This window comes from Neolamprologus multifasciatus, chromosome 14 (assembly GCF_963576455.1).
Source record: "Neolamprologus multifasciatus chromosome 14, fNeoMul1.2, whole genome shotgun sequence".
Lineage (NCBI taxonomy): Eukaryota > Metazoa > Chordata > Actinopteri > Cichliformes > Cichlidae > Neolamprologus > Neolamprologus multifasciatus.
Genome location: NC_140452.1, coordinates 11,585,309 through 11,612,127, shown reverse-complemented (window position 1 = coordinate 11,612,127; position 26,819 = coordinate 11,585,309). Strand labels below are relative to the sequence as shown.

The window sequence follows — 26,819 nt, the reverse complement described above, 5'->3', positions numbered from 1 at the left end:
ATTGAAAAAGTCAGAGTTTTTGTTTTAAATGTTGTATAATATTCTATTATAGTCCAAAAAAAATAGGTGATAAAGAGACAAATTTTTTTTTTTCCTCATTATTGCAAAAATACTCGATGTCTTAATGTCTCTCTTCAGCTTGGACGCTTGGATCAAGTATAGCCTACACTCCAAACGCTAGGGGGCGTCATTAGCCGATGATGACTATACGGAGGAGGAGGGAGTACTAGTGCCTTTTCACTGTAGAGGAAGACAGTTCACGTCTGTCCACATTCTGCGGCTTTTTCGGTTCGGTCTCTCGGTCGGTGGAAGAGCGAGACCTCTCACAGGAGGTGGAGTTCGCCGTGCTTAAGCTACGCGGGACCAGTCGTCTCTTGCGATGTTAACAGAGAGCTGAAAAGACAGCCCTGCTTGCTCCGATACATGACAGGTAACTTTATCCTGTGTTGTGGTGTCCCTGTAGTAGCATCCAGCGTAGATAAAAACTACAATCCCTCGTCGGTAGCGCTCTCTCTTGTGGTTAGCTAAACGTCAGCAGTCGCTAATGTGCGCCTGTAGAAAATGCAGCAAGTCGACAGTGAAATAAACACCTCCATCTGAAAACTATAGAAGAGTCTATATGAGGCGGGTTAGACTGTTATTTTTTCCATTGGAGGCTATTACACCCAATTGTCGAGTTAACGGAGATGTCAAGCTAGCTAGCTAGCACGCCAAGCCCTTTTTAGACATCAAACTACGAGACGGACCAGACTTCTGTCACTTTCTCATAATCTTTTTACTCCTCTTCCTGAAGTGATATTTTGGGGAATTATAGGGATAAAAAAAGGCCACATACCAACTAAACCAGCATAGTAATGGCTTAAAGGTTACCTTAGCTACAACCAGGTATTAGTAAGCTAATGACTGTTCGATGGCTCGTTCAGGAAGAAGAGTCACGCATGAGAAGTGAGCTTTATGTAACAGCATTTCTTGGTGTGCTATAAGCTGCTTAACTAGTTCCCTGTCCCTGGGAAAGCGGTCATATGTTGTAATATACCACCACTACACTCTGAATGTGTTATGCAAGAGTTGTCAGAGTGTTTGATGGACTCTTATCTTATTTTCAGCGTACACAAGTCATGGAGCTCCACAGATCCTTGAGCTTGTGGATATTGTGTTTGTGTCTCGTTGGAGAAAGTTTGACTGAAAAGCCAAGTTCACCTACACCGGTGGACAGTCAACTTGCTGAAAATGGAATGCCAGGTGAGTAATCAATCATGGCAATAATTTGTTATAGCAAACCGTGAAAGATGTAATTATATCCCTCTTGACACACACTATACCGCCTGTTTGAGGACAGCAGTCTGTGTCACAACATTGCGATTGTGTGCAGGCACTAAATGTAGCCATGCTGAGAATAGTCTGGCTGGCATTTGCCATTAAGCCCTGTCCTCCTACTTTGATCTAGCCACTGAGTCAAACAATAAGCAGTTCATCAAAGAAAAACATTAGTGGAAAGAATGACTATTGGGTGAATGTAGGCATTTTATTTCCAGTAAATAATAGTTTAAAATAATCACTTTCCAACTACTTGTAGCACAAAAGACAAAGGCGCATCAGCCAATTATAACCTTGTTATTTAGAAGTCCACTAGTTTAATGATTTTTTTTTTTATTGGATTACAATGGATTTACCTTGTAAATCGTTTCTATACTTTTTTGAATAGCAAACCAGTAGCACTGAATCAATCATTTCTACATTTTTATTGTTGAACAGTGCAGTGAAATGAGAAACTGCCCAAATGGTCTACACGCATTAGTAGAGATGATGCACTTCAAATGTATTTTACTCCTAAAAATTTCAGTGTGCCATATAATTTATTCTTGATGTGACAGTGATTTTTAAAGCTTGACTGATATTCTAAATTATCATGGGAGACAGTGGAAGAAGGATTTACGGGGTGGAAAAGCTATGGGTGTATTCTTCATCTAAATGGAAGCTTACAGATTGACGTGAGTAACCTGAGCTCTTAAAAAAAAAAAAAAAAAAAAAAAAAAAAAAATATATATATATATATATATATATATATATATATATATATATATGCAAATATCTTATCTTGTGTCTCTGGAGGTTTGCAAGCCAAATGAGAAAGAGAGAGAAGGCCAGGTTTGACATTTGAGAGTGTTACAGGTGGTAGACTTTTTGCTGGAATAGCTGTCCTTTCTTTTTTTTTTTTTTTTTTGTTTAACGCAAAGTGTGTTAACGTTGAAAGTGAGTAATCACTTTGTGGTATGTGGCTTTGCAAGTTTGCTAAAAGTTGAAAGCGTGCATGCTCACAAATGAACTTATAACTACACGGAAGTTCACCCACACCATCCTTCCTATTTCTATCTTTAGTGTTGTCATGTAGACCATAAGGTACACTTTGCTAGTTAAAAAAAAAGTTTTATAGGCTTACAGACACAAATTCATGGACAGAAATTATTTCAGGTATTAATCTGTGACATTTTTACTCTCTGTTCTTTGTCCTTAATTGATAAGCCTGCATGTCAAAACATCCAGTTCTGGGAATTAACAAAACATGGATTGGTATGATGTGTTGATCAGTAGGAGGGGGCATTACACTGTAGCCTCCAGCACAATGCAAGCCAAATGCCTGCAGTCTGTTATAGTTGAGAAAAAAACAAAAAAACAATGTGGGTGTCATTGATTAATGATGAAGCTGCATGAGCTCATTTATGAAAGGGGAAGTGAGGTTATGTTTGCATACTGCTACACCATGTTATGGGAAAGATGGTACAACAAAAAGAAGAATCCTTGCCTGAGAGTCAACACTGCTCAGTTTTCAACCTAGAATCAAGGTTTTTGTCAGTAATCTGTAGTGTGATTAAAAAGTTCCATAAAAATGTTTCTCCAGGAGTATGTTGTTGCTGTAAAAAATCCAAGTTCAGACCCAGAAAGGAAGTCTTAACCACTATTTCTTGTTGGCATGCAGGCAAGGCGTGCTTCCCTTTTAACTCTTTTCATCGTTTCCTTTTGTGGTTAAAATTTAGTCAATTGTGTAGCAAAGCTTACTGCTTTAATATATGCTTCTTAATCCTACTTATGTTTTCTAAACTTGTTGTTTTGTAATATTAGTCATTCCCTTCATTGGTTAAAATAGTGTCTGAGATATACCTGAGATCAGAGCTGCATATATATAGTTCATACAAGCTAGATTTAGAAGATAGATTTGAAATCAATAGAATATGAAGCTTTCATGAGTACTGTTCTTGTAAGTTTACCTGAACCGTGCTGCATTCAATCAAGGAATGCACACACACTCTTAAAACTGCCATTGCTGCACACATGCAAAAATGGTTTCCTCTTAATGGGAGTGGCGTCATCGTTTCATATCTAGCAGAGGATCAGTAATCCCTCAGGAAGCAAAGTGACACAGGAAAACAGTGGGCACGCAGGGACATCATAGGAGATGTCCATTTTGATTTCTGTATAATTAGAGTCCTACATACGGATATTTGTATACAATACTAAAGCCTGTAGAATAGCAAACCTGAGTTTCTTGACATTAAACAGAATAGTGACAATAACATCTAAAATTATGATGTCTCTACATGTTGAAAGCTCATAGTTATTTAAGATCGATTCAGTTCAGTGAATGGTCTGTTTTTGGTCTACACATAGGTGTAGCAGATACAGTCAAGAGTACCTGGCTTTGTAACAGCCCGCAGTAAGCGAAAGGTCTTGTATAAACAAGCCTTCCTATGCAGCCAAGGAATGTTGCAGTTCAGTTATCTTTGCTAAAGAGTGCTGTGGGGAAGCCAATTCAGCAGGGGACATTGAGAAGGTTTTCTGTCTTTTCTGCAGGAAAGTGCACACAAGATTAAAAGCTATTAGCCCTTATTGCATCACAGTGTTGCAGTGTTACAAATGAAGTGCTAAGCGCAAAAAAGAACATCTTAGATATTATTATTTTTACGAAAACCTCTAATGTTATATAAATGTTTTTTGTTTATCTGTGCATAGTTACATCTGCTCTTTATCCAGTTGGGCTTTTTTTTGTTTGTTTGGTATTTTTGGTAATTGTAAAAAGTAAATTAGTAATTATAGAATAAGGAAAAAAGTAAATATGAGTCGAAGAATTTGTGGACCTTTGTCACTTAACAACTTGTGGATATGACTTCTGTTTCTTCACCAGATTTTTGTCGCATTGATGAGCCACTATGCAAGGATGAAAATGTCTTTCTCACCTTTGAAGCTATCCGTAATATCCATAAGCAGATGGATGATGATGCAAACGGCAATGTAGACGTCGTAGAGACAGATGGCGTAAGTAACAACCTGAAAAGCCCTCTAACTAAGTTATACAAGACTGAAGTGTTGCTAAACTCTAACAATATCAATTCTGCCCTCTGTATTGGAGAAGTGAAGAAATATTGATACAAAGGGTTATCTTGCGTGTTTTATCTCACTGACACAGTTTCTAACTAGCTCTAAGAATAAGACATCCTTCTTTGGTGGGGTTTTTCTTTCTTTCCCTCTTCACAATTCAAAAGAGAGCTCTTTCTCCTGAAGTCTGTGAGTGAGGGGCAGGGATACAACCAGCTGAGATCCTGCTCTTAGTAAGGGAGTGTTCTAAGGCTTGGACACACTTCACTAGAGCTGAAGCTGATAGTGCTCCCCTTATATACTCATTGTCATGCTCAAAATGCTAGTTTGAGAGGATTTGAGCTTTCAGACATTGCACGTTGGAATGTGGGCAAACTGTGGTTATAAAGGTACTAACAATACTTAGGTAGGCTGTGACATATAAATTACACTCAGTTGGTACTAAGGGGCACAAACTGTGCCAAGAAACGATCACCCACACAATTACACCACCAACAGCAGCCTGAACCACTGATACAAGGTAGGATGGATCCATCCTTTCATATAGTCTCTGACAAAGTCAAATATCTTAATCACAGTAGGAATTGCGACTCATCAGAACAGGCATTCTGATGCTCCGTTTAAACTTCAAGAGGTTGTTTGGATCGTGTGTAAATGCAATGAGGTGGTGCCATGTGGTTTGATGATCATATACTGGTGTTAACCAGTTGAACGTAGAGCAGGGCGATATGGCCAAAAATATTTATCACGATATATATTTGAAAATTTGCGATAACGATATAACTGACGATATAATTGATGCGAGACAAAATATCAATCTAACAGTGCAAATGCAAATTCCTTGCTGAAAGTTTAACCAAAAGGCATTTCCAGTGGAAATTGGCCGACATATCCTCAGCATAACCATGTATAATATCCACAAAACTTAAAAAAAGAGGTTATACACACACAATACGGTAATATTATGTTGAAGCACAGTACGTATCACTCCGCGAGGTTCCTGCCTACGATAGCCGTAATGCTCCGACAATCCATCAAGCGGTGCGGGTTCATAGCTTAGCAAAGTTGTACTAAAACATTTGACAGATTTTCGAGCGCCGTGTATGACATAAAATCGTTTCGAGGTCAGTAAACACAACCAGAATTCATACATAAGGCACACGGGATCATAAGGGGCACTGTCGATTTTCAGAAAAATCAAAGGATTGATTTTAAGTGTGCCGTATTTTCTAAAAAACACGGTAATAATGACGGTCCACTAGCATGCTCTACCAAAAATAGTGCTTTGTTGTGTATCTGACGGGTAAAAGCTAAACCAGTTCTACACCACTGAAGTTGCAGCATTTTTACAAACCAATTCTGGTTCATCCATTTCATTCAACGATCCCCTTTCGCCCTTCTCATTCTCTGTCGCCGCCATGCTTTTTCCGCCATGTGCATATGAAAACAAAGGCACTGCGCATGCGCGTTTTACCCATATTCTATCGCGATATTTCATTTTCTTATCGTTGCCTAACATTGTACCAGTATTACCATGAACGGTATGATATGGCCCAGCCCTAGTTCAATGAGTGTACCTAATATAGTGGCTGTGCTGTTACTTTAAACCCTCTGTCATCTAAAATTTTATAGATTTTTCTCCAAAGGTAGCCAGATAATGACTGTCTAACTGGTAGGTTCATCCTGTTGCACTCCAGTGCTCTTGCTGATATACCTTTTTCCCTTGTCAAATAATTAACCTGGTGTATTTACTGGCTTAGAAAGCACAGCTGGTATTCTTTCTACCCTTGCCTGTTAGAGTTGACACAAAGGTATTTTTGAATACTCTTGACAGCTTTTGTCATTACAGTAGAATCACGACCATGCAAAAGACAGTCCTAAAACAACACATGCAAATGAAGGCCTAGTTTGAAGATGGGTGTGGTGTGGGAGAGTATTTCTTGCACTAAATCCTGTTGTAACTTGCTTGTGATTTGTAGACAATTATGCAGCAGTTTCTTTAAAAAAATGTAGCACAAAGGGGATTTGTGAAGCTACAATCTGCTTTGTGCTCAGGGTAGAGTAATACTGCACAGTACAGTAGTTCTCCTCAATAGCATGAATTATAAGCAAAACTGAAAAAAACTTTACATATGCATATGTTACAGTACTGTAATGTTGCACTGTAAGCTTTAGTGTAAACTACAAGTTTTGGCCTCGAGAAAGCCGCCTCTGGTGACTTGATTCAGGTATGGTTCGGGCTCAGTCTGTGTTATGCAGCTGAGGCCAGATCAAAGCAGGTGGCACGATCACTGCTTTTAAGAGGGGCACTTGGCATGCAACCCCCCTAAAGCAAATAATGAAGAGAAGCACAGTGAGCAATCATATGTGTAGTGGCTTTTAGCCAAGAAATGGAAAGCTCAAAATGATGATGAAGAGTACTTCAAGACAACACTCTTTTTCTTGTTAATCATACAGTAATTAAATAAGGTGGGGAGTTGTTTTCTTTACGAACAAGATGAAAGTGTACATCTGGTCTCTTAGCAGTAACCTTGGTGACTCTGTCGCATTATACAGGTCCTGCTAATTTTCCATTGAATATGTTTGGGAGTGCAGTATTTCACCTGCAGCAGAGACATCTTGCTGCACTGTAGTGAAATCTTCCCACACAAATCTATCAAGAAAGAAAGGCATCATGACTTATTACTGTCTTTCACCCATGACTCTGCTTTTGTGGGAGTGCTAGATGTTATGTAGGGTTCATTTTTAAAAACCTGGTGAGTGGGTTAGCCTACAATACAGTGGGCAATCAGCAATGTGGTTCCAAAAGCCAGTGAGGGACAATTACCATTTCAGTGAGAGTGCAAGTGGAATTTACATTACGATCAGTCTTTGGTGCAGTTTAGTGAGCATGACACTGTCTTATTCTAAAAGGAATACAAAAAAAGCTGTTTTTATGATTAAATGTATAGTAGTTTTGAACAAAACTGAGAATGGCATTCTGTGTTGCACAATTAAATAATGTGGGGAAAATCCCTGATGAGGTATTTATTATGTTTTATTTCATGTTAAGCGAGTGAAGGCAATGGATATATCCCACAGGAGTTGCATTTAATTGCACTAAAATGATGGATTAACAATTACAGCAGTGAAATGGGTCACAGTGCTCACAATCAATAGAAACCCTAAACACCATTTACAAATGTGGTCTTTCCGCATTGTCACAAAGCAATGCACCTCTTTGTAGTAATGATTTCATTAGAAGTGATCATGTTTTGTGGTGTCACAGCTTTGCAACATGAGAAGTTTGCCCTCATGGCATTCTGTCTGAAAGGCTTTGTTTGTTTTTTTTTGTTTTGTTTTTTTTTTGTTTTGTTTTTTTGTTAAATTGTACGGCTAATGTTTTGTACACAACTCATGATATTGTTCTAAACATAGCCAAGTACTTTTACTGCCTAAATGTAAACAAACCCTAACTGAGAGCTCACCGTTTGTTCCCCACAGCCTCATCTTCATATGGGGTTTGTGACTTAACGTTTTCACTCTCGGTGTGAACCATGCATTTGCATTTTTCCCAAGTTCCAAAGCTATCATATGATAACATGGCGATACCTTAGTTGTAGTGATTGGCCTACAGCAATATTGCATTGTAGGAACAACATCAACAAGGTAATATAAGGTGCCACGCCCTTTCCTTTCACTCTTGATGACACTTGCCGCTTTTAGCAGCAACATTTGTTTAGATAGTTTGGAGAACATGGCACCAATTACAATGGGTCTGATTTTTGTCTTACAAAGTTCACACCACTTCAATTAAGCAACTAAGTTTGATATACAAAGGCATCATCTTTCAAAGCCAACTTTACGGACTTAAAGATGTGCTCAAAGTTTTAAATGCACTGTGTCAGTTTCAGTGGTGGAATTTCAGTTGTAAAACAAATGTTTTAACAAGTGTAGCTATTTTGTCATGCAAGTCTTGTAAAAGGTTTTTGTTTGTAGCCATTACAAATATGTCTTTGTCATACTGCAGTTCCTGAGAGAAGATTTAAACTACCATGACCCCAAGGCCAAACATAACAGCTTCCATGGGGATGACCAGTTCATCAGTGTGGAGGACTTGTGGAATTCATGGAAGGGCTCTGCAGGTACAGTTTTGTTGCAAAAAAGGCCTTTCTTTCACATCTATTTCTATGTAGAGTTGTATGTTGCAAACCTTTTTCTGCACACTCAATACCTCCAACCACTACTTAATGTTTGATATTGTACCAGTGATTTTCATTTTTAATGAAGCAGTATTAGTGACTTTGATTACCAGTCAGAAAATGGCAGAGCTTTTATATGCCTGTAAATAAAGGTTTATGTGCTTCCCTCTGACTGAAAGTGTGTGTTACATCTTATCCATGCTTGACCCTTTCACTCAATTAACAAAGGCACAAAGTAGTTGATAAGATTGCATGCCAAGCAAAGTGCACTGTTCTGCCAGAGTGGCCCAGAGTTAAGATCGTTGAAGCTGTCAGCACAAAATTCAGTCACACTTCTTTCTGACTATGTCCAACCGTACTAATGCATTCTATTATACTCACTCAGAGCACTTTCATGTGCTGTATCTGGCACTCACCTTTGAGCACCCTTTCCTCTGACTGCTTTTCCCACAGTTTTGTTCACAGTACTGACTTACTCTGCATTGCAGTTTCTTGACAAAGTTTTAGAGGTTCTGAGCAAGGAAACAGGGTTATTGTACAAGAGAGCAATGTATTAACTTAGCCAACTCACAGTTTTGACTCTCTGCCAGGTGCTGGGGATCAGATTTGCCTTCCCCAATTATTCCTGTCAGCATGTTATGCTGCGGGGATCTCGTAGATCATTCAGGATGTGTATGCACACAGTCAAACAATGCATTTTTTGTCAACCTGTATTATGCAGTTGCAATAGTGATGCGTTTTTTTTCTCGGCTGCAAGTGTTAGATTTGAAATGAATTGATGTTTATGAGGTTACAGCTGTTTCTCAGCTTTAATTTGAAAGTGTTTACAGTGTAGCTAGAAAGGAGAACATTGGTTAAATTACTCCAGCCTTTGCTACAGTAATAGTTAATACTTAGTTTCAGATGTTGTGACTGCCTGAGGTCTATGAATCAGACATTAGGAGACACTTGGTTTCTTCCCTCTTGAATCTCTGCTGCCCTATATTCAAACATGCTTTAATTGTTTCTGGTTTCAGAATTATATATTTTTTGCCTTCAGTCTGTTTTTAAGCAAGTGAAACATTTTCTATCTATTCGAGGTCATCTAACCAACTGCTGGCGTGAAAAAGGAAGTGTAATTCCCTTTCTGGATTGCTTTGATTAACTGTTGTGCTACATGACTCTTAAATTAGTTGCTGGAAAGCTACAGCTGTCCACACGATTCCTTGAATCTTTAGAAGTTGTGTATCATCTGCATAACAGTGGAAGCTAGCACTGTATTTGTGGATGGCCCAATGGAAGGCCTTAGATGAAGAATAAAATAGGACCAAGACTTGAACACTGGGGAACACCACATGAGAAGAGAGCTGAGAATGAGCTGAATCATCCATTTAGGACATAAAACAATCTAACTGACAAGGACGATTCCTTGAACATCCTCAAACACAGTGAAAGATTACAGTCAAAGTTTCTCTTTTAAAACAGTTGTGTTAGAAAATAGCAAGACAGTAAAATATACTGCAGCTATTTATTGAGTTCTCTCAATGAAACATGTGAATAAATATGAATTCTACTATTATAAAATGAATAAAACATAAAATAAAAATAAACAGAAAGAACGGATGAGGCTGGAGGACAAGCTGGCATGTAATTTGTTCTTTATATCTGGAACATTTCTGGTTATAGAAATCCTATATATCTTATATGTATTCACAGCTAACACTAGTGACAAACACTGCTATAATGCCAGACATGCTTTTATGGGGTATTTTAATTTAGAAGCAGGAAGTTTTAGAAAGGAAATTTTGTTGAGTTACAATTAATCATTATCTGTGAAGACTGATTCAAGTTCTGATGTTGTTTTAAATATCAATCATGATATTTGTTAGCAGAATGTCCATCCATCCATTTTCTGTCATGTGTCTGGGTCTTAATCCTGGGGCAGCAGTTTGTGCCAAGATGCCCAGACTTTCGTCTCCTCCACCTCTTCCAGAGGGACACCAAGGCATTCCCAAGCCAAACCATAAATCTAATCTCTCTTGTGTCCTGGGTCTGCCCCGGGGCCTCCTCCTCGTAGCACATGCACGGAACACCTCACCTAATAGGTGTCTGGGAAGGCATGCTGGTCAGCTGCCCAAAGATTCCTAACTTACTGTGGGGAAGTAACAGTTTTACTCCGAGCCCCTCCTGAATGGCCAAGCTCCTCACTTTATCTTTAAGGTTGAGTCCGGCGAATCAATGGTGGAAGCTCATTTCCATCGCAGTTTAACTCTTTTGGTCACTACCCAGTATTCATATTCATAGGTGAGGGTGGAAGCAAAGATCAACCGATAAATCAGCTACACTCTCTTATTACTAATACACTCATCTTACTAGCAGAATGTATTTGTCACATTTTTTTTTATTGTTTGTGGGTTGTTATACGAGTTGAAGGAAGTACTTTTCATTGTAAATAATTGATCCATTATCTGTAGTTTGATTGGATTTTTTTATAGTGTTTATATTTTGGACTACAGAAAGAATAATTGTCGCTTTGGGAACAACTAATGTGGTGCAAAATAAAGACTGAGAATTGTAATTATAGTGGATGTTTTGTTTCTTCTTTTTGCCAACAGTGTATAATTGGACAGTGGACGAGGTGGTGGAATGGCTCATCAACTATGTGGAGCTGCCACAGTATGTGGATGCATTTCGCAAGATGAATTTCAATGGAAGTGCCATGCCAAGGTGTGACATCATCATGACTGTATTTTTCTTTCTTTCTTTTTTCAAACTGAACAGATCTATGAACCCCACACATCACTGTGTGTGATAACGTATCTTGGTTTACTTATTACTGTGGAGATATTTTTATGTACTTAATACAACTTTTTAAAGTCATTAAATTGGCTGTCCTTGTTAATCTGTTTTATTTTGATATGGGTTACTTTAGTTTACCTTTGATGAATTAAGGACTTGTCAAGCGATCACATTACATTCATTGTTGTGTGTGTGTCTGTGTGTGTGTGTCTGTGTGTGTGTGTGTGTCCCGCTTTCTTCCTGCGAAATGAATGCACGTCTGGTCTCTTTCAGGCTTGCTGTAAAGAACACCACTCTGACACTCTCTATTCTGAAGATTTTGGATCGAAGCCATGTGCAAAAGTTGCAGCTCAAATCGTTGGACACCGTACTCTTTGGGGCACCACTGAGTATGTAACTTTATTTTTTGCAAGTCGTGTCTGACTTTTAGAAACACGGCTTCCCCAGCAGACAGTCTACTATATGAATCTCTTGCGTTCAAATGTTTTACTGTGGAAAACAAGTTTCATTACCAACATGACCAACATCCTGCCCAATTTGGTCTGCTGCTCTCATTTTCATTCGCTCTTTGTCCCTGTGAAGTGTTGTGGCCAGAGTCACCAGGTCTATGCAATGCTTGATTTATAGTACTGCACTAAATCTTAACTGTAGCTATGCCATAGCACCTTTCCAGAAACACTACACATCACAGCAAAGCAGATCTCAATAACTCTTTGGTAATGAAATGTGGCGTATTGATTAGTGGAAGGATTATACCTCTGTGAAACATAATGTAATAGACTGTAATTGTGGCTAGCTTCCTCATTAGACTGAAGCAGTAACTCATAATTTGCCAGTTTAGCTTGTGTTTGTTTCTTCTGACAGGTGTAACAATCTGTGTATAGACTCAGTAAGTCCTACAGTCTTCTCCCCATTCTGAATTCCAGTTAATTTAACTATTGTTAAAGATTAATTGGCTTTCACTCATGACTCATGTTAGTAAAACGCAGACACAACAGTGTACGAGTATAAGCAACATAACCCACAACTGTGAAAGGTGTATGCTCATTCAACCCAGTGCTATCATTTAAGCTTAGGAAATCCTGTACCACCTGTATCAATTTCAGGGACTGAGGAAGATTTAGACTGTTGGACCACACTACTCTGTATTCCAGACACATCACTCTGCGTACAGAGGCAAATAAACACTCCACTCATCCTCTTCCTCTCCACTATCTCTGCTCCAATTCTGCACTTATAGATTGTAATCCTTTAGGGGTTTCTCAGTTTTTTTAGCTCCTTAGGGATTTGTAACATCACAATGGATAGGTTGTCTTCTATGTCATATGTCCTGTCAGCAGTTTAGATGTTTTTTAAAAAAATGTTTTGATACTGGAGAATTATTTCCCAGGAATTTCAAAGTAAAGTGAAGGTGTGTATTTAGAAGAGTGTTTATGAGACGTCAAAAAGAAAAAAAGAAAATCTAATAAACAGTCAGTGGAACCAGATATTTGCTTTAAGCACACAGATACACACACACACACACACACACACAAAACAGGACAGGGGAAGAGTGTGTAGTGGTGTGTGTCTGGCATGTGTCATTGTGAATGTGTTTTGTAAGAGTCACCCGCAGGAAGACATTAGCAAGGGCTGTCTGGCTTTGACAAGCTCTCAAAACCAGGGGGTCCCACTAACAGCCAGACTGACCAACTGTGAAGCATAGCAGCATTTTAAGACACACTGCACAAAAGGTTGCACCTAATCTGGCCAACAGTTGTGTAATAATTAACCCAAGCTCGTTTGGGTCCTGTTATTTCCAGTTCTGTGGCTAATTACCTGTCACTTGATGCTCTCTTGGTGGTATTCCTGAAAGAAATTGAATGTTTTGTTCACTGTATGTAAAAGGAAATTGCCTACAATAAATAGCCCAGCAGAGGAGTGGCATCAGGAAATTGCATTCTCAGAGATAATACCCTGTTTTTCTTTTTGGCGTCTGTGCTCAGTGAAGAACTATGATGCACTAGACATGCATTTCAGTAAGCATGACTCGTTTTGGGTTATTGTGTTCCAGGTCATTTAAGAGGTAAAGATATGTTTCTCAAGGTCACATTATTGGAGGAACAACCACCAAAATAAGGTTTTTCTTCTGTTGCCTGTCAGCTAGACGTTATTGACCCATTTTGATCAAAGCAAGGTGAAAAACCTATCTGTGTGCTTTTATTCTTACATCAACATAAAAGGAGTTATTCTGTACGTTATCTATGTATGGCAGGGGCAGGGAGTGATTAAAATTCTGTGGTTACTATGCATGGTTCTCAAGTGCCCACAACTTGCTGTTTATTCATCTTATTCTGACAGGTGGTCTAAATATTTGGCCTGGAACAGGTAAAAAACTTACAGGCTTGTACTTCTGGATTGTCCAGTGTTGGCCTTCATTTTAAAAACTGTGTTTCTGCCCTCCAAGGCTACATGCAGGTCAGACTAAAAAATATGGATATATTGTATGCAAAGTGCATTCCTGTTATTCTTACTTATTCAGTGGAACTGATAAGACTTGAGCTGTACAGGTACTTGAGATTTACAGCTTGTGTTGTAGAAGTTCTGTCTGTCAAGCTGGCACGATCTACTGATATATTCATTTTACTTCCCTTTGTCTCACTCCAGGAAGTATACTGTTCTTTCCTGTATACTCCTACTCAGGTTTTGCAAGAAAAACTTGTGTAACTTGCAAAACTTTGAGAAACTACGATAGCTGCTGCATGTATGTTATTTCTTCGACTCATCAAATGACAAATAACTGTTGTTAGTTCCCAGCTTGGGTTTAACTTTAAGTTATCCTGTTAGTGGTTGTAAAGGGATCTGAATATGGGATGTGTTCTTACAAGTAGGATACTTGATTCCAAGCTATTGTGACTCCGAAAATCTATAAAACCCTCACAGTGATAACGTCAATGAATACTTATAGTTGCAGCTCAAGTTTGAGCTTTAGCTTCATAGCTTCCCCAGATTAAAATAGGTCGTGTTAAGCTGTCTTTATCGTGGTCTTTTGCACTGGGTCCCTCTCACCGCAACCTGAAATTGTGCTGGTGAGCCTTCTATTTGTGTCACTCCACAGCAGTTGTAATATGACTATGAGATTCAAGTTTCACACCACATTCTTGTAAAATTTCTGTTGTTAAACAGCATTATCCTATAATACATGTTGCTGACCAAAATGCATCTCCTCATCTATAGGCCTGCTTAATGACTTAGTTTCTTGTCTTACTAAAATGTAACCTCATGTCTTTTTATTTCTTTCAGTGAATAGACATAACCACTTGAAGGACTTCATGCTGGTCGTGTCAATAGTCATAGGCATGGGTGGATGCTGGTTCGCCTACATCCAGAACCGCTACTCTAAGGACCATATGAAGAAGATGATGAAGGACCTAGAGGGCCTGCAGAGAGCTGAGCAGAGTCTGCATGACTTACAAAAGAAGTGAGGGTTTTTCCCAACACCAACACAAGCTCTATTGCATTTAATTGTATTTTCTGCACATGGCGTTCATGTTAGATTTAATATGAAACTGTTATTTTTGTCTTCACATGAGAACTTTTGAGCTTTTAATACATTTAAACTCATCATCCACTTGTCTGAGGATAACTCTCATACATTAAACTGTGTGCTATAATAATCAGCTGTAAACAGTTATTTCTGACATTAGTAGCTTATTCGCTTATTGAGCTGTAAACCTCCAACATTTACTGATTCTAAATGGTGGAGGTCACAAGTGAACAGAAGATTTTTACTTTCCACTTGAACATTCTGCTGATATCCAACCTTGAATGACAATCAAAGCAACGGCCTGACTCGTTGTAGCATGTTTGCAGGGTTACTCCCTAGTTCTTTTGCTGTCAACTTTCAATGTTTTTCTGGTTTGATTGTTTGGATTTGTATATAGTTTTCCCAGGTTTGCACACAATCCTGGGAAAGGTTTGATTAATGGCATTCATTGTTCTCAAATGTTATAAAAGACTGGCAGACCTGCTCTAGCGCCGGACACTTATGTGTTTATACTCAGTTATCATCAGGCCTCTATGGACCCATTCCACGGAGCGTTTTTATGTTCAAATATGATTTAAGCAGGTGACTAATTTAGTGAGGCCAAAGTCTTTGGATCAATGGTGGAAGGTTTGCTTCATGCATTCGTGAAGCTGTCTGATTGCATGAGAGGTTTTTTTCTGCTGTTTTATTTATTTATTTATTTTTCTGGCTTCATACACGAGCATGTCACAGCAAGTCACACATTAACTGGCTGCAGATGCATGTGATCAAGGCATGCTTACTTCTTTATTTAACAAACTAAAACACTGCTTATTACTGGTAGCATTGGCTGCAGTTTTATAGCCTCCATACCTGCGTAGTCGTAAAGGTAATTCTTAATTTAGTCTCCAGCCATCACTTCTGACTATACTCTGATAAATTGTTTAAAAGTATACATTGTAAGTACCAGTGATCAAAATCACTTTCCTTTTAGCAGAGAAAAATCTTAGGAATTTATAAAATGGTGGCCAAACCTCAAGGCTAAACCTTTTAGAATTTTAGAACTCTTTAAAAAACAACTTTTGAATCGCACGTTTTATACTTTGCCCTTTCTTATATCTTATAATACAAAATATTTCATACTGAGGAGTTTTTTGGCCATTGGCCTGTCTTGTGATTTAAGGTTTGAAATGAGATGAAATTTCAGTGTTTTAAAGTAAAGCTACATGAATTGGTGAATAAAAGAAAGGCTAATCTAACTATTTTAGTCCTGCTAATACCTGAAGGAATGCTTAGAATGTGCTTTAAAGTGCATATCCTATTTTGCCTTTCAAGGAGACTTGAACTCAGTTTTGATACATGAACCAAACATTTTGAGCTTGAAGGTGCAAAGAGATTCCCATTTTAGGGTTTTGCATCTCTAACACAGTTTATCCACTGGGGGAGAGGTCATCTTCAGGTAAATCTAAAAAAGGAATAAGCCCAAGCCACTGGAAAGAGCCACATAACTGCGTAACATTCTTGTCTTTATTCTTGAAAACAAAGGGAGAGGTGAACTCTTGTCGCAAATTTTTCTTTGACTGCCCTTATTACCCACATACGTTAATGTTTGTATGTTAAATGGGGGATAAATGGGCTGTTCAAGAGACAGGATTTTGAAATATTTATTTAATGCTTTGTCAGTGCTTACTGACTGAACTGACTACTGACTTTTTTTTACAGTTGCACTTTTATCTCCTGCATCAGCATATTTTTGTAACAGACATGTTCTTTGTTAGTTCCTTTTCCTTTCAGTACACTAGGTGGGGGGAAAAGTGTTTTGTGGGAGTTTCCTGCTGAATTCCAACAAACAGTGCAACTGATGGCTTTAATGGGGTCAAATCAGTGAGGTCAAATTCTGTCCTTCTGACGCTGCCAAGTTAGTCTTTGTGTTGACTCTGTGGATTTATACTTTGACTGTTTGTAAAACACTTGCCACTAGCATCTTTGAAGTGGATTATGACTTTCCTTTTTTGCTAAGCTAAGTACGCATAGATAATTCTCCTCTACAGATCACATTGGCAAACCTTAAGTAAATATTAAAGGCCAGCAAGTGCAGACATTATTGCAAGTAAACAGTCTGCACCATGGTTGTGTGTAATACTTATTAGTAGTTTGTCTGTCTGCAGATAGTACTATAGTGCTTTACAGGAACTGCTCAGATCCCTGAATTATGCTTGTTTGTTCAGCATTGCAGTAAAATTTGCCTGTTACAATTCAGCGGTGTTTTGTTCAGCTGCATTTTAAACTTCAACTCAGTTAATTTTGCAAAAGGATAAAAAAGGTATCTGAAAATGCAAGTTGAGAACTTCAGTGGGAACTGCAGCTGCCTCAAATTGGTGTGCTTTGAGCTTTGACCCTCTTGCTTTATGTATAGTTGGCTCAGAGGATTGTGGGTTAGAGTGGCAGGAAAAGCATGCGGGCTTGTGCAAAAGTGTGACTGCATGCAAAAAGGGCGTTCTATTTTTGGCAATACTGCATGCGACTTTTTCTAGCATAACAAATGCTATGACAGAAAAGGCTAGACCACGGGATCAAATACTTTTGTTGAGTCAAGTCATTTCAAAACCAATAGTATGAGGTCATGAGGATTATAGGGCTGCATTACTGTTCAAGCATGGGTATTGTGTGCGCATTTCTGAGGCAATATGAATGCCAAAGGATATGCAGGTTCTGGTATAACAGGCTGTCAGACAGGCAGCAGGTTTTTCAGACATGCTTGTTTCAGTTGGACTGCCACACAAAAATCAGCAGCTCGAGAGGTTTGTGCTCTGTCTTTAGTTGTGTGTTTCTTACTGATCCCTGCAGCCACCTGCTCTCTTTCCATACCTTTAAGCAGATCCTGCGATGCTGTCAAGTAGCCTGGTCCAGACATGGCTTCACTGTTGGGAGACAGTGTAAGGAGGTTGTGACGAGAGCTGGATTTCCTGGGTGACTTTTACAACACACTTTGACCTGGCCTCTGCCTCACTGGTGGGCGAGTGTTTTAAGCATGACTGTTAAACATGTCAGCTCTGATGCAATTCACCCACATTTGAATTTGGGTGTGGTGTGCAGATGAAAGGCCTGAAAAAGGACAGGTGACAGGGACAGCTTGTATTGCATGTGAAAAAAACTTAAAGGTTGGGCATATAAGGCTACGTATGTCTTATAATATCAGTGTGTATTCAGTAACATTACCTGCAAAGTCTGCAGAGACATTGTGTCTGCATTCTTTAAGCTCTGTAATTCAGGTCATTTCATTCAGGAACAGAATTTGGCATCTACTCTGTGGACACTGTTACTCAGCCAGTGCTTTCAAATTTTAGCTAGAGAATGGCAGAGGTCAGGGTCGAAAGCATTAGCAGGACTGCCCACCAGCAACATTTTCCATAGCTCATGGTCTGGATCAAGTTTCAATTCTCTGCGCTTGTGCACTACTTCTGCTGTTGTGTTCAGCCTCAGTGGGGGAAAGTGCTGCTCCCTGGTGACTGAAATGTGTTTGTACGTTCTGCCCTTGTGCCACATGTTTAACAAAACAGAAATTTGAAAACAACAGCATTTATTTTGTTGCATCACAGTATATGTAGTACTGTAGTTCTGGGACTTCTTATATTCATTAGGCTATCAAGGCCAGTGACATTTTTCATTTGAAAAATATTACAAAGTCCTGCATAAATGTAACCACATCACGGGTTTAGTTGGACCTGAATGGTTACAGATGAGAGTATATCGGAATGGTGTGTGTGTCTCAGTGAAAACAATCGTGTTATTGGTGACAAGCCCGCTTTCAAAGGCTTTTTTTTCCTCTTTTTTTTTTTTTTTTTATAAAGACTAGTCTAATTATATCCACCACTTGCATGTTCAGAACTCTACAGGAGCACTGGGTGCCACACTGTACTGTTCTAAACTTAAATCCTAACAGCTGTTCTCTTCTTGGCTCTGCTTCCTCTGATGTCAGATCATTGTGAGCTGCCTAGCAGCTGACCACAGTCCTTTGCTCTTCTACATGTTAGCTGTTTCTGGTGATGCATGGCTGATGCAATGCCTACTATGGCATGCAATCTAGGCACCCCTAGTAAACATTTCTGTTGATTTCAGCACAAGATACACTTTCTAAAAGAAATAACGTCAGAGAGAAAACTATCTCTTTAATGTGTTTTGCAATTGTTGCGTAAAAAAGAACAAGAAACACAAAAGATTTAAAATTTGATTCCAGGTACCTTTTACCAAAAGTCAAAGCTTTATAAATCCTCTGCCTCTCTAATACTTGTCATAACAACTAGCACTCAAGGGCTCCTTTAAGCCGGTGCAGCACACTGCCCAGAACGCAGGAAAAGCCTTTTTTGAAGACGCCAAAGCATTTAACCTAATTAAGAAATGGTATTTAGCAGGAACAGTGGTGGTCAAGTTAAGGTCTGGAACACTGAAAAAACTGATGCTACTAGGATAGCTGGAAAGGTAAATCAAAAATTCTCTTTGACTAAAAAAATCCTTGGCAGACTGATGGTGAATTTTTTTCCACTGTGCAGTCTTAAAAATCCTGCTTACTTAGCACAATATTCAGCATTAAAGCCATGCATATAAACATCTAAACAAGCCTGATACAGTCTAGAAATGAATCCTGAGGTTGGAGGATAAGATTAAAATAGAACTTATTTGCTGTGATGAGCAAAGGTATGTTTGGAGATGAAAGGGTGCTACAGTTACACAAAAAGAAGAACTTTCCAACTGTTAGTACAAGGATTGATTGATCATGCAGCTTGTGCTGCAGCCAGTGGTACATGGAACATTTTCACTGATAGAGGAATGTACTAAATAGCTGAATAATATAAAGGCAGTTTATTCTGGGAGCAGTCTGTTGCTAAAAGCTGAAGATGACAAGAGTCTGGATTATACAACCGGATAATGATCCTAAATATACCCTAAAAATGCACCATGGACTACCTCAAGAGGATCGACCTGAACGTTTTGCCTTGGCCCTCTCAATCCACTGATTTAAATATAATCCAAAATTTTTGATTAGACATCAAAAGAGCAGTGACTGCTAGACAGCCAACAATCTGTAACAGAAATTTTGACCAGGGTTGCACATCTCCATAGTTCATAGAAAATAACAATAGCTCCAACACGGCTTCATTTGCTTGGGCTTAGTAAGCAGCCACTGACTAAAAATTGAGCATGACCTTTTGTCCTTTTTTCCTTAGGTTGCAGATTGCCCAGGAGGAGCATCGAACAGTTGAAGTAGAGAAGGTAAATCTTGAGCAGAAGCTGAGGGATGAGATAAACGCTGCTAAGCAGGAGGCCCAACGATTGAGAGAGCTGCGTGAAGGCACAGAGAATGAGCTGAGTCGCCAAAAGTATGCAGAAGAAGAGCTCGAACAGGTAATGGTTGCAGTCTGATCAATTACATTTAAACGCAATCTGTAGTCCACAAAGTAGAAGCAGTGAATTTGAGTAAATAGAGAAGAAGACTCCCAAGGTGGCATCGGCACAGTATGTTTAGGTCTTTCAGATTCACACTAGCTATAGTGTAAATACACCCACTCAAGTCTTTGTCCTTTGGAATTTGGCAGAAGCAGCACAGTTCAGCCCACGTACGTAAGTGAAACTGTTTGTGCTTGGAGGATTATCACAGTGCACTAATTCAGATGCTTTTGTCACATTTGACTGTCCTGCTAATTTGGGATTAAGCAGGGCTTCTACATTCCATATATGTGCTGTTTTCATTAAATACAAGCCCGAACTTTACTAGATTTGAAACCCCTGCTGCTGTAGTACCAGTTCTACCCATTTAAAGAATAGTGCAGGTAATCGTGGCTATAGGTAATTAACAGGTAAATGGTGGCCAAACCTGCGTGATGCAGAGACTCTCCTGATGTGTGCATTTGAGAAGGGGCAACTATGGAAATGTTCGGACTTGATTTTACATAAATTGTCCAAAATTCATGTTTGAAAATGGGGGCCATTTACATAGACACCTTTATTCAGGTTTGAGGTTACATCTGAGCTTTCAGTGTGTGGGATTGGGTTATTTGTGGATATGGAAAAGGCTAAAAATTGTTGGCAGATTGTGGGTCCATTTTTCCTTATGTGCTCATCTAGCATGGCTAATAGTTGAAACTTGTTGCAGGTGCGCATGGCATTGAAGAAGGCAGAGAAGGAGTTGGAGTCACGGAGTAGCTGGTCGCCACCAGAGTCTCTACAGAAATGGCTGCAGCTCACCCATGAGGTGGAAGTGCAGTACTACAACATCAAGAAGCAAAATGCTGAACGGCAACTCCTGGTGGCCAAAGAAGGGGTTAGCATGCAAAATATATATACATTTCCTTGTGTATGTTAAACAAATAGAATATCATAAAAATAGAGCTTTATGCTAATAATTTAATATCCAAACATGGTAAACTTCCACAAATTCTGTATTCATTAACCATGAAGCTTTTCCTGTTCTTAAATATTTGGTCAGTTGTTGTAACCTGGGCAACACTTTCCTCTTCCTCCTGCTTACCTTGATAAGTCCTTGGTCACTTGCTTTTGCAGGCAGAGAAGATAAAGAAAAAGAGGAACACTCTCTTTGGGACTTTCCATGTGGCTCACAGCTCCTCCCTGGATGATGTGGACCACAAAATATTAGCAGCAAAGTAAGTTAGAGACTCTTAATTGTGCGTTGATATGTTGTTAAAAAATAAAAGCTGAGGAAAGACGATTTCATACATACATTTCATACATTCTCCTCTTTGCAAAGTTTTCTTTTAAATACTTTCTTCTGATCTTTTGCAGACAAGCCCTTGGCGAGGTGACCGCTGCTCTGCGAGAGAGGCTGCATCGCTGGCAGCAGATAGAGATCTTAACGGGTTTTACCATCGTCAACAATCCAGGCCTCCCATCACTGGCCTCGGCCCTCAACCTCGACCCCACTTTCATGGGCGGCAGAGCTACACCTCAGCACTTCATCATGTCGGACGACATGGACGACATGGACGAGGATATCGTACCCGGAACTCTGCCATGTAAGAGTTCCTCCGAATCGCTCGGCCCTTCAGTGGGGATTAGCAAAAAAATCCCTAAACCTTCCTCCAAGGCTCTGCTTGGGAAATCCAAAAATCAGCTCACATGACAATTTGGACCTAATGCTACATGTATTATTGTGGCCTCCATGGTGCTGATGGTGGTGGGAGTTAGACATGTCGAAAATGAGTATTGAATGTTGTTTTACACTTCACACTATGTAAATTCAGATAATTGTCTTGTTGTTTTACACACGGTACCACTTGCCTTTTTGTTAACTGTTATTTTGGATACATTTGTTTATTTCATTCAGTGAATTATTGAAACTGAAGATTGCCATGATTTTCCTCTGGAAACTGAAACCCAAAGAAAAATATACTTCTTAAAGAGAACAATTTTTTGTGTTGACCGATTTGTAGTGCTTGTGTCATGATACGTGTTATAGATATGTTGGATCAGCTTTTCGAAGGATGCCAAAAAAGGAAATACTTCAGATGTAGTCACTGCCAGAGTGATTCCTATTTAGGAACAAGATAGGAACACCAAAAAACACAACTCAGATTCTTACACACCTTACAGTTCTTGCAGAATTCATACATTTTTATGTCGGTTTCAAACCATATTTGACTTTATATGTTAGGTTATGGGTTTAGGTAACTGGAGCTCCAATTTGCTGCACAAGTGAACAAGTGTTTAATCAACATTAATTACACTGCCTGTCTCACTCCCCTCTCTCCCTCCACCACTTCTCTGGTATTTGGCTCCCACTGCTGTCTCATCGGTCCAACTACAGATGGCAATCGACTGTTGGAACGGCGAGCTAGTGACCTGTGGTCCATTGGTTCAGACTGTCAGCCCATGTGGAAATATCCTGGTTGGCCATTTATTCATGCCCCACTTCAGTCCTCAGTCTGACCTTCCCATCTCCGCTTTTGCCTAAAAAGAGTTTTCATACATTTTAACTGGCAGTATGCTCCAGATGGACCCAGCTGTAATAATAAAAAAAAAAAAAAACCTTCTCCATGCTGCCTTCATTTAAAAACACCCCTGACCTGACCTTAGTTGCTTGCTTGGTATTGAAATCCTCCTCCTAAATGTTGCCCCTCCTCCAGACAAGCCCTTTTTTTCTACTCCACTATTGTTTTGTATTTGTTTTTTGTTTTTTTCAAAGAAACAATTTTTTCCTATTTAAACTTATTATATTCTTATAATTTGTCTTTATTAGATGGAAAGATTAAACAAGTGTTGGGATTTTACTGATATGCATCACTATTGTGGAGTAAAGAGGCTAAAATTTGTGTATTTTTATATTTAATAATGTGTGACGTTTCCAAAGACTACAGCATCTTTTCAGTAATTTTCTCATTGTTCTCACTTTTTCCATCAGCCATTTATTTTATGTTAATGTTACTAATGCTGTTATTTTGTGCCAACAGCTCCCAGTATGATGTCTCTGCGCCAACGCCACATTGATCCCCAGCTGGCCCTGGGCTCCCAGAGGTTGGTAGAGAGTTGCCTGTTGGCGGGGCAGCAGGGCGAGGGAACCCCCTACCATTCGAGGCCTAGGGCTACCTTCAGACATTCACGCAGCCACTCGTTTGGGCAGCTCGATTGTCTCCCTCTGCCTCCCCTCTCCTCGGCCGTTTCTCACCCGTCCATAATCTTTACTTCCAGCCAAATTCCTCAGTCATCATCATCCTTATCCTCATCTTCCTCCTGCTTACCCAGCTCTGTGGGTGGCAGTGCAACCCCTCATTCCCATGCATACCATGCTTCTTTCCAGCCCATGGATCCTATTCCTGATTTGTCATTCTCAGATGTCTCCAAAGTGCACTCCTTGTGCAGCGACAGTTTCGGGTACCCATCTGTCTCTGTTCTCCACACACTTTGCATGTGCGTGGGTGTTTTTACACCACCTGTCATGGTTTTACCTTGATAACACATGTAGAGTAGATACACTTCCCTTAGTATATTCATTTTGTTATGTTTCCATTTTATTTTGTAATTTTTTTCTTTTATAAAATTTCTCATCCTTCGCTGTTTTTAAGCCATTACAGAAACTTTGCATTTACTCTCTTTCAACCTCTCAGTGTTCCTCTTGTTCTTTGCCTGCTCAACTAACAAGTGTGGAGCCCCACTATCCAGCCTGTGCCCTGCGTGTCCGTGACTTTCAAGGCATAGTGTAGATAAACTCAAGCATGCAAAGCTGCTTTTAAACATTCCTTGGATCTGATTTTTCCTTCTCTAACCTGTGAATTTTTCTTCCTGCAGGGATCTAAATCGCTCCGACTCAGACTCCTCTTTGTCCCTTTCACAAGTTGGTGATCGGCTGTCTGCCTACAGCTCCAAAGGCCACCTAATCAAGCCCACTTCTCTCATGCACGGCCTGTCCAACCGGGCAGATGATGCCGTCTCACTGCATGCTCACACCCCCAATGGAGGGAACCGTGTTCATGAGGGAGGTCCCGACAGCCCCATACTCATGAAGAAGGTGTACAGCCTGGGAGAGATCAACAGTCTGTCCGAGTCATCTCGCTCACTCAGCCCAAACTCCACTGAACCTGACACACCATCACCAACAGGAGGGCAGGTAGGAGTGGTGGGAGCTAAAGCCAACAGCCGCATCCCACAGCTGTCCTCCAAGAAGAGCCCCCTAGAGGAAGATAGTGGTTCAACAGGAGAAGACACAGATTCAGCTGCCAGCCGTAAGAAACATACCTTCAAGATCTTCAAAAAACAGAGGAAATAAAAACTAAATGAACTATGGGCTACCAAAGCTGTCTGACTGTATTCCTCTGTCTGACCTGTTTTTGTTTTTGTTATGTTTTTTAGTTTCTAGTTTTGGGGGTTCATTAATGGTCACATGATGGCAAGATTTTTTGTCATTGAATCTTTTTGTAGGTTACAACACCTACTTTGAGAGACTGTGGACTGTTTTACCCAGCTTTATCTGCTTATACTTGGTCAATGTTGAGTATGTGGGAAATGGGCAGGTTTGTATATTGGAATGTAAAGTGTTATTTATTCTGCAGGAACTTGTGCCAGTGTCAAAGGGAAATATGTCTCCTACTTGTTGTTTCCTTTTTTTCCTTCTTGTTCTACAATCTATAACATTTTGCATGTCTTCACTTTTGTTTGACAGATACTCGAATGCTCTTAGTGTTTGCTTGGTTCTTGTTGTTAACCTGCTTAGACAACACTTGTTTCTTTTATTACTATCAAAACACCTACAAGTCCAAAGTGAATGCACACTCCTGACTATTTTCTTTTTATTGATTGGTACACTTTGTCTGTTTTCTTTTTGTTGTCTTGTTTGCGGCAAAAATGACACATTCAGGAGATCTTCAAATACAAGAGGTGTATTAGAATGCTCCTGTATATTATCTTTGGCTGTAAAAACAAATGTTGCGTGTTGCTATTTGAACTCAGTATATTACGATGCCTTCTTAGGGCCATTCTAGGTAATAATAATAAAAAAAATAATAAAAAAGGATCAGGGAGGGGGTGATACTCTGAAAAAGAAAAAATCCTAACTTTTACGAGATCTTAGGTGGAAAATTTATTTTTTAAATGAATGCAAAAAACCCCCCAAAAACTATAGTCTCACATTGAAGTCACAAATATACAAAATAAAAATGTTCCTCTTTTTGTAAAGCAATCTCATCACACTAGATGGTGCTTTGCCTCTATTATTCCTACTGACATTATTCAGATGCAGTCAGCAACTATCTGGGAGCCCATAATATCACATTAAGTATTGCTGTTTATTGGGTTATTCAGAAGAAATATACTGATTTGCATGAGATGCTTTTGTGTAACAGTTATTCTTGCATCACGCCTCAACTTGGCCATTTTCTGTTTAGCAATAGAAACCACATTTTTAAAAAGATAAAATAAAAGATAATTAAGGGTTTTAATGTTTTTCTCAGAATATTAATCGGTTATCTTTTTTCCACATTGAACAGCCCTAATAAGCTGTCCTAGTGTATCAGCATTAACTGCTGGGTCTAAATGTATTTGTATTGCACCCTAGAGGTAAATTCTTGCAAAGTATCTAAAGGACCAGCATCAGACCTTTTGCGGTTTTGAGTTTTAGTGCGTTTGAAAAATGGGAGAGAGAGAAGAATGTCTCTTCTATCTCTTGGCTGAAATATCCAGCTTATCTTAAGGACTATCACTGATTAAACTGGGGGTTTACACACACCCTCACTGAACCATACGGTTATCAGGTGTTTGAAGACTAAAAATGTCTAGGGTGTATATAGAAATAATTTTTTTTATTAGGCAAGAAATTACCAAGATGTTTGAAGTGGCAGCCATGAAATGCAATGGTATCTTTAGGTATTTAATTTTAAAGTTAGGATAGACATTGTGAAAAGAAAATGCTAGAGATGCTTGCATACTACACCTGTATATCATAAGAAAATGTACACCTTTGGGTTTGTTTTGTAAGAATAGCCCCCTGAAGGTTAACCAGGATCCCACAATTTTCACGTAATGTGGATTGGGCTATGCTGTCCTGTCTTTTAGTTTTATTATTTTGTTTGTCTTTTTAGTGGACATTAAAAGATCCACAGCAGTTTTTCAGTGAGGATTGGTTGTTGGTAAGGGCTATAATTAAGGAAAGTCTTTTGCTCTGTACAAGACTGAAAATTTAAAGTTGTAACCACTTCTGGTTAACATTTTATGGAGGCAGGAAGTCAATCATGTAAAAGTGCCAAATTGTGATTTCTGTCAGAGGCCTTTGTATTTGTAGTGTGTTCTAAACCTTGAGCCCCTTTTGCACAGAAGACAAAAGTGCATGATGTATACAGTAATGTATATTCAAAGATGAACTGCTGAATGTCCGAGGGTATTTCCTGTAACAGTATGATCAGTACCGTATGTTTACATTTGTAACAAATTATTATTCTCAGATAAGTACAACAACAGAAAAATACCTTGTGCCAGTTTTAATG

General features: G+C 39.2%; 1 protein-coding gene across 4 annotated transcripts; it reads left to right on the top strand.

Moving 5' to 3' along the window:
• The first annotated feature begins 271 nt into the window (after positions 1 to 271).
• Positions 272 to 26,132, top strand: stim1a (stromal interaction molecule 1a). Of its 4 annotated transcripts, none has more exons than XM_085130354.1 (14): positions 272 to 430; positions 1,107 to 1,242; positions 4,181 to 4,311; positions 8,381 to 8,495; positions 11,147 to 11,258; positions 11,604 to 11,719; positions 14,613 to 14,790; positions 20,061 to 20,238; positions 20,987 to 21,154; positions 21,394 to 21,494; positions 21,634 to 21,863; positions 22,655 to 22,735; positions 23,298 to 23,718; positions 24,133 to 26,132. In XM_085130354.1, the coding sequence occupies exons 2-14, from the start codon at positions 1,119 to 1,121 to the stop codon at positions 24,608 to 24,610; spliced, it is 2,433 nt and encodes an 810-aa protein (XP_084986480.1). In that variant the 5' UTR covers positions 272 to 430; positions 1,107 to 1,118; the 3' UTR covers positions 24,611 to 26,132. The 4 variants fall into 4 exon arrangements, with proteins under 4 accessions (XP_084986480.1, XP_084986481.1, XP_084986482.1 ...); XM_085130356.1 differs by having other exon boundaries at positions 273 to 430; positions 23,298 to 23,361; XM_085130355.1 differs by lacking the exon at positions 22,655 to 22,735.
• The last annotated feature ends 687 nt before the right edge of the window (positions 26,133 to 26,819 follow it).